The sequence below is a fragment of the Herpailurus yagouaroundi genome, unplaced genomic scaffold, assembly GCF_014898765.1.
Source record: "Herpailurus yagouaroundi ecotype Mexico unplaced genomic scaffold, PumYag 160, whole genome shotgun sequence".
In the NCBI taxonomy this organism is placed as follows: Eukaryota; Metazoa; Chordata; class Mammalia; order Carnivora; family Felidae; genus Herpailurus; species Herpailurus yagouaroundi.
In genome coordinates, this window is record NW_024412401.1 from 45,058,781 (window position 1) to 45,064,780 (window position 6,000).

The 6,000-nt window shown below is 49.2% G+C and overlaps 1 protein-coding gene across 9 annotated transcripts in view; it reads left to right on the forward strand.

Annotated features, from left to right (window-relative positions):
* The window catches only part of MRRF (mitochondrial ribosome recycling factor), a 60,881-nt gene extending 56,649 nt beyond the window's left edge, over positions 1-4,232 (forward strand). For 5 of the 9 annotated variants that reach the window (XM_040482209.1, XM_040482214.1, XM_040482216.1 and 2 more), the window contains one exon: positions 2,249-3,518. In XM_040482209.1, coding sequence (XP_040338143.1) covers positions 2,249-2,488 — 240 coding nt within the window. In that variant the 3' untranslated portion in view covers positions 2,489-3,518. Of the gene's footprint in view, positions 1-2,248; positions 3,520-3,949 lie in introns of those variants that run through there. The other 4 variants (XM_040482220.1, XM_040482221.1, XM_040482222.1 and 1 more) reach the window with 2 other exon arrangements.
* The last annotated feature ends 1,768 nt before the right edge of the window (positions 4,233-6,000 follow it).

A 6,000-nucleotide genomic window follows, 5' to 3' on the forward strand; every position in this document is an offset into this window, starting at 1 on the left:
AATAAACGTTGAAAAAAAGATTAAAAAAAAAAATAAAGAAACAGAGTGAGACAAAGCGTGAGCGGGGGAGGGGCAGAGAGAGAAGGAGACACAGAATCCAAAGCAGGCTCCAGGCTCTGAGCAAGTGGTCAGCACAGAGCCTGATGCGGGGCTCAAACCCACGAACTGTGAGACTGTGACCTGAGTCGAAGTCAGACGCTCAACCAACTGAGCCACCCAGGCGCCCCAGTACTTCTAGTTTTCAAAGTGCTTCTGTATCCTTTAATCCCACTGAAACCACTGAGGGAAGCTTTGCAGTTTCTTTTGCTCTAATATGTGGTCAGTTTCCGCGATGTGCATTAAAAGGAAGTGTCTCTGTTTGGGGGGTACAAAGTTTGATACGGACACAAGAAATGCAGTTCATAGATTATACAGTTTAGGTTTTCTGTATTATTTTTTTGGCCTTTTGATGCGTCTGGGACTGAAAGTCGTGTGTTTCAGTCTCCCGTTATTAGCATTTGTATTTCTTCTCGCAGTTCCCATAATTTCTGTGCTGTCTGAATGCCCAGATGGCCTGGCTCTTCTGTCATCTTCATATATCATTCATTCATTGCTTGGGAGTCTGAGTTCTGTCTTGTCCTCTATCAAGATCACAGCCCCTGCTTGCTTTTCATTTATGTTTGCTTGCTGTGTCTTTCCTATTCCTTTATTTGTAGTCTTTCCAAATCACTGTTTTAGATTTAGATTTCTTAGACTTGGGTTTTGTTCTATGAAGCATTCTGAAACTGCTTTTAAAAATTATCCTCATTTTTAATTGATAAGATACCCATAACATAAAATTTGCCACCTTAACCATTTTTGAGTATACAGTTCAGTAGTAGCATGTACATTCACATCGTTGTGCGGTGTGGAGATCTCCAGAACCCTCTTCAACTTGCAGGACTGAAGCTCTCTACCCATTAAACAACTCGCTCTCCAGCCCCTGACAACCACTGTTCTACTTTCTGTCTCTACGAATTTGACTACTCTGAGTACCTGATAAAGTGAAATCCTACAGTATTTGACCTTTTGTGTCTGGCTTATTTCACTCAGCACAATGTCCTCAAGGTTCATCCACATTGTAGCAGCTGTCAGAATTTCCTTTCTTTTTCAGGCTGAATAGTGTTCCATTGTATATATAGTAAAAACCTGGGATTGTGAGCAACCTGTTCTGTGAGTGTTCCACAAGACGAGCAAACATTTCTAATAAATTTTAACTTGATAAACGAGCGATGTCTTGTAATACGAGTGGTACGCGATGCTGAATGTCACATGATCACAACTGAGCCAAGGGTTCTTGAAATTCGCTTTTCTCTACAAGTGCTTTGGAATATAAGCATGTTTCTGGAACAAATTATGCTTGCAGACCAAGGTTTTATATACAGTAAACCCTTGATCTACACGCATAGAAGAAACTCCTTTTCTTTCAGTAGGGGACCTTAACTCATTCACACTTACTGATAATACTGAAATGTTCAGTAGAACCCTACACTTACCCTTTGTTTGCATGCAGTATTAACACTGAGTGATTTGGTGTCTAAACCCTTGGCAGATTAGGGTCTGGGTGTTAGGTTGGGGAGAAGGGTTGCTTCTTCAGAGAGGAGGCTCACTGCTTGTCGGATGAACAAATAAATGACGATCCCTGTCTCCTATATTCCTTTGTTCTGGTCTTTGTTTTAATTCATCACGTGCTGTTGGGTTAACTCACCCTGAGACGTAGCCTTCATTACACCACACCTCTGCTCCACACCCGTCAACGGCGCCCTGTTGCCTGCTGAATTGTGTACAGACTTCACCCGGGCAAGCAGTAACTTCTGCCGTCTAAACCTCTGTATCTCTGCAGTGGTGATGCACCTCTCACAGCCACCCTAAGGCAACTCATGCTTAAGCTCAGTGGAATTATTACCTTTTCTTAATTTCTGTGCCGCTTTCTTCCTCCGCCATGTCTTGTCTTAGGCTGTTTGCCTGCTATGCGCACCCTTAGGTCACTGCCCCACCCAACAGGCACATTTTGCCCAGCCTTCACAGCTCTTGGTCCCACATCCTTGCCCCAACTCATTCATTTCTCTATCTTGATGTTTCTCCTGATCCCTAAATGTGTGTATGCCTGTTGGCCTGCGTATGTCTCAAGCACCACAGACTCAACCGGCCCCATCTGGAATACTTGTCCCCGCCAGACCCACTCACTGTCCTGTGTTGTCTCTCGGAAATGCCTTCGCTATCCTCCCAGGTGCCAAGCCAAGACATTGGGAGCCACCTGTGCCTCCTTCTCCCTCACACTCTCATCCAAGAAGTCACCAAGTCCCATCAGTTCTGTCTTCAAAGTGCACATCGCCGAGTGGTGCGTACCGGGAACAGAAGTTTCAGGCTGGCCTCGCCTGTGTCTCTGGCCTTCCTCAGAGGCAGAACACCACCAGCCCTAGATAAGCCTTGTGTGAATCCCTGGGAAGAAAGTTCCTTGTTCTTTTAACTCTTTGCATTCCCTGACTCGCACAGAGCTTGGCTCAGAGCAGCTGTTAAGGAAATGTTTGTCCAATTGTAATGGGCCTGCCTGGCCTTGAATACAAATGAAGTCAATTTCCATCAATAACCCAAAGTTTCTCTAATTACTCTCACCTGCTTGCTCAGACCTCCAACCTCATCTGCTGAGTCGGCCTCCAGAGTTTCTGGGCATCTAGAGGCTGTCTCCCATGGTGTCCATGGTCATTGGTGTCTACCCTGTGCCTCTCCTGCCCAGGCTCCCCCTCGCCAGCCTCTGCAGCCATCAAAGCCACTTGGAGCTTCTCCTTTGCTCCTGTTGGCAGTGTGGGTGTCCGGGACCAGAGTGCCGGTTCCTGGGCTTGGGGTGCCCGAGCCAGCTAGGTGGGGTCCTCTTCAGAGGCAGGGGAAGGTCTTCCCAGTCCCAGCACCCCCCCCGCCCCGTGGCCCCTGCAAAGCAGCCTTGCTGGGGTTTAAAGCCCTCAGGCCTCCCACCACTGTGGCTCCTTCTCAGGCCGGTAGAACCCCTGACGTGTGGCTCACAGCTGGTGGCTGGGTGCACGTGCCTTCTCTCCCTAACAGGCTCTAGCCTCAGCCCATGTTGCCCCCTCTTTGCAATAAGAATAATAGTGGCTAACAAGTCCTGGGCCTCTGCTATGTGTGAGGCGACCCTAGAAGGCTAGTTATTATTTTGCTCATTTTACAAATGAGGAAAGCGAAGCACAGAGGAGGCGAAATTGTTCAGAGGCCCCCAAGACCAAAGGAAGGCATGAAGTGCAGGGGGCCTGGTGTCTGACCCCCAGCCGGGCAGCTTCAGAACTTATTTCAGGGAAGAGACCAGAGGGGCTCGAGTGGCCAACGAGTCCTGTCCCAGCTTTCCCCTTTGTGCTCGTGGTAAAGGTGTCTCCACTTCCCCAGGGGGCGCAAGGAGGGGCTTGCTCAAGCAAGATCCGTGGTTTCCAACGGGGCTGGGCCCCCAAAATATCTTCACCCATTTGAGGCAGAATAAGTAAAATAAAGGCAATGTTGGGGCGCCTGGGTGGCGCAGTCGGTTAAGCGTCCGACTTCAGCTCAGGTCACGATCTCGCGGTCCGTGAGTTCGAGCCCCTCGTCGGGCTCTGGGCTGATGGCTCAGAGCCTGGAGCCTGCTTCCGATTCTGTGTCTCCCTCTCTGTCTGCCCCTCCCCCGTTCATGCTCTGTCTCAAAAATAAATAAACGTTAAAAAAAAATTAAAAAAAAATTAAGGCAATGTTGCAAATGTTTACGTAAAATTAATTCCTTTGGACTATTGCATATTGTTAGATCTTGCTCTTCCTACTTCTGCTTTCGGTGTTAAAATGTTCTATTATGGAAGGATAAGAAGTTGTGAGTCTTTAAAAAAAATTCCCATTTAGAAAGAATAACAGTCACCTTCTGCTGATCCCCTCCATTTTATTATTTTTAACTTTACAGATGCATGAATCCCAAAGTCTGGTAGCTGTGGGACCTCACGCCTACTGCCGCCACTGACCTCCTGAGGCTGTCATCCAAGGGAAGCTGGAGCTGTAACCAGGGAGCAAGGCAACAGAGGGAAGCGGTTTGACCTGTGTGGGTGTCAGGGACCCAGTGGGTGAGCAAGCGATGGAGCAGGGGTTAGAAACAGGACAATAGTCAATCAGGAGGGTTCAGAGACCCACAAGGAGGAGGGACGGATAGGGAGAGGTGAGTCAGAGAGAGGAGAGGGAGACAGAGACAGAGGCAATGAAGAGACAGAGACACGACATGAAGGCCAGAGGGAGGGAGAAAGAGGCAGAATCAGAGAGACAAAGACACACACGCACACACACACACACGCACACGTGCACACACGTGCACATACACATACAGGCACAGAGTCCGCAGGTAGTGACAGAGAGATGGAGATAGTCAGAAAGAAACAGAGGGTGAGAGTGAGACTGTCATCCCAAAGAGATATTCTGAGACACCTAGAAGGAGAGACACTGAGATAGAGACAGAGACACAGAGGGAGATCAATACACGCGAAGAGAGAACACGACAGAAATCCAGGGGGAGAAACACAGAGGCAGTTAAGACAGGAAGAAAGGAAGGAAAGAGAGAAGAGAAAGAGAGAGAGAGAAAGAACAGAACAGAAAACCAGGAGGAGACACATGTAGCCAGAGCTGGAGACTGAGTGAGGCAGAGGGAGGCGTGGGGGGAGAGCGAGCTATTGAGCTGGTGGCCGCACAGCCCCCCAGACGGCCGGCCAGCCCCGTGTGTGCAGGGTGTGGGTGGAGGAAGAGACTGCACCAGCCTGGGCCAGGGCTGCAGGGACCAGATAAGGACGCCTGCCAAAGGAAAGCGGGGAAGGAAAGACGTTTACAAATCCCCCCGGGGGGAGAAAGCCAGGGAGGCTGCCCCAGGCTTAGAGAACAATGGGTACTTGACTTCAGTGGGTCATTAATGAGACAATTAATGGAAAGAGTAACAGAGGCCTCCCCAGGGAGGACTCCGAGGGTGGATGAGTGGAATTATTGTGGAGGGCGGTTCTAAGGTCGGGGGGGTGGGGGGGGTGGGGGGTCTGTCCCCACACTCCCAGATGTCCAGCATGCCAGTGGCAGATTCCTGGTCTGGGGCTTGGGGCCTCCCTCAGCTCTCCACGCATGCCCTGTGCTCCCTCTACCCTGGACCCTTGCCAGCCCCCCTTTCCTATTCCCGTGCCTTTGCTGCTGCCGCTTCCTCTACCTGGAATGTCATCCCTTGATTATCTCCATCTATGGAAACCCTGCCCACTCCAGGGGTAAATAAGCGTGGCACATCCATAGATGCCCTACTGAGACAGAGCCACATGTTTGAATAAGAAGAGAGCCCCAGAAACATAATGGGCTGTGGAAAAAGCAGGCAGAGTCAGAGATACGGTGTGACGCCCCTTACGTAAACTAGGAGGACACAAAATAATTTTTAAAATGTATTCCTGATTCCATTTTGCATTATACATTCATTTTTTTAAGGGAGGGTTGTGAAGAGATTCTTAACCAAATTCATAATGGTGATTGCCACTGGGGATTGGGGGAAAAGCTTAAAGGTACCCGAAAGACATCTCATATATGTGGATAGAAATGAAAACTTGACCAAGTGTTAAAATTTGGGGTTGTGAAAATAGGAGTGGTTGTTCCTTTGTTCTCTGGTTTTGTTTTAAAAATTTTTTTCCAGAGAGAGACATCTTAGCTCTCCCCTAGACCCAGCTGAAGGCCATTCCTGCAGGAAGCCTTCCAGGAATCCATCCACCAATCAGATGTGGTCTCCCTTTTCCCTGGCATCAGTCTCTGAAGGCTCAAAGCGCTTTCCTTCTTGTGTTTCCCTTTGTGATGTTCATAGACTGTCTTCCCCACTGGACAGGAGCCCCTGGAGGACAGGGACTTCCAGCCCCAGGCCGGCTCAGAGCCCGTGCCCAGGGGTGTCTGTGAGACTGAACCTAGCTCTCCCATCCACCACCGTGGGAGGCAAACCACCAAGGCTCTGATGAT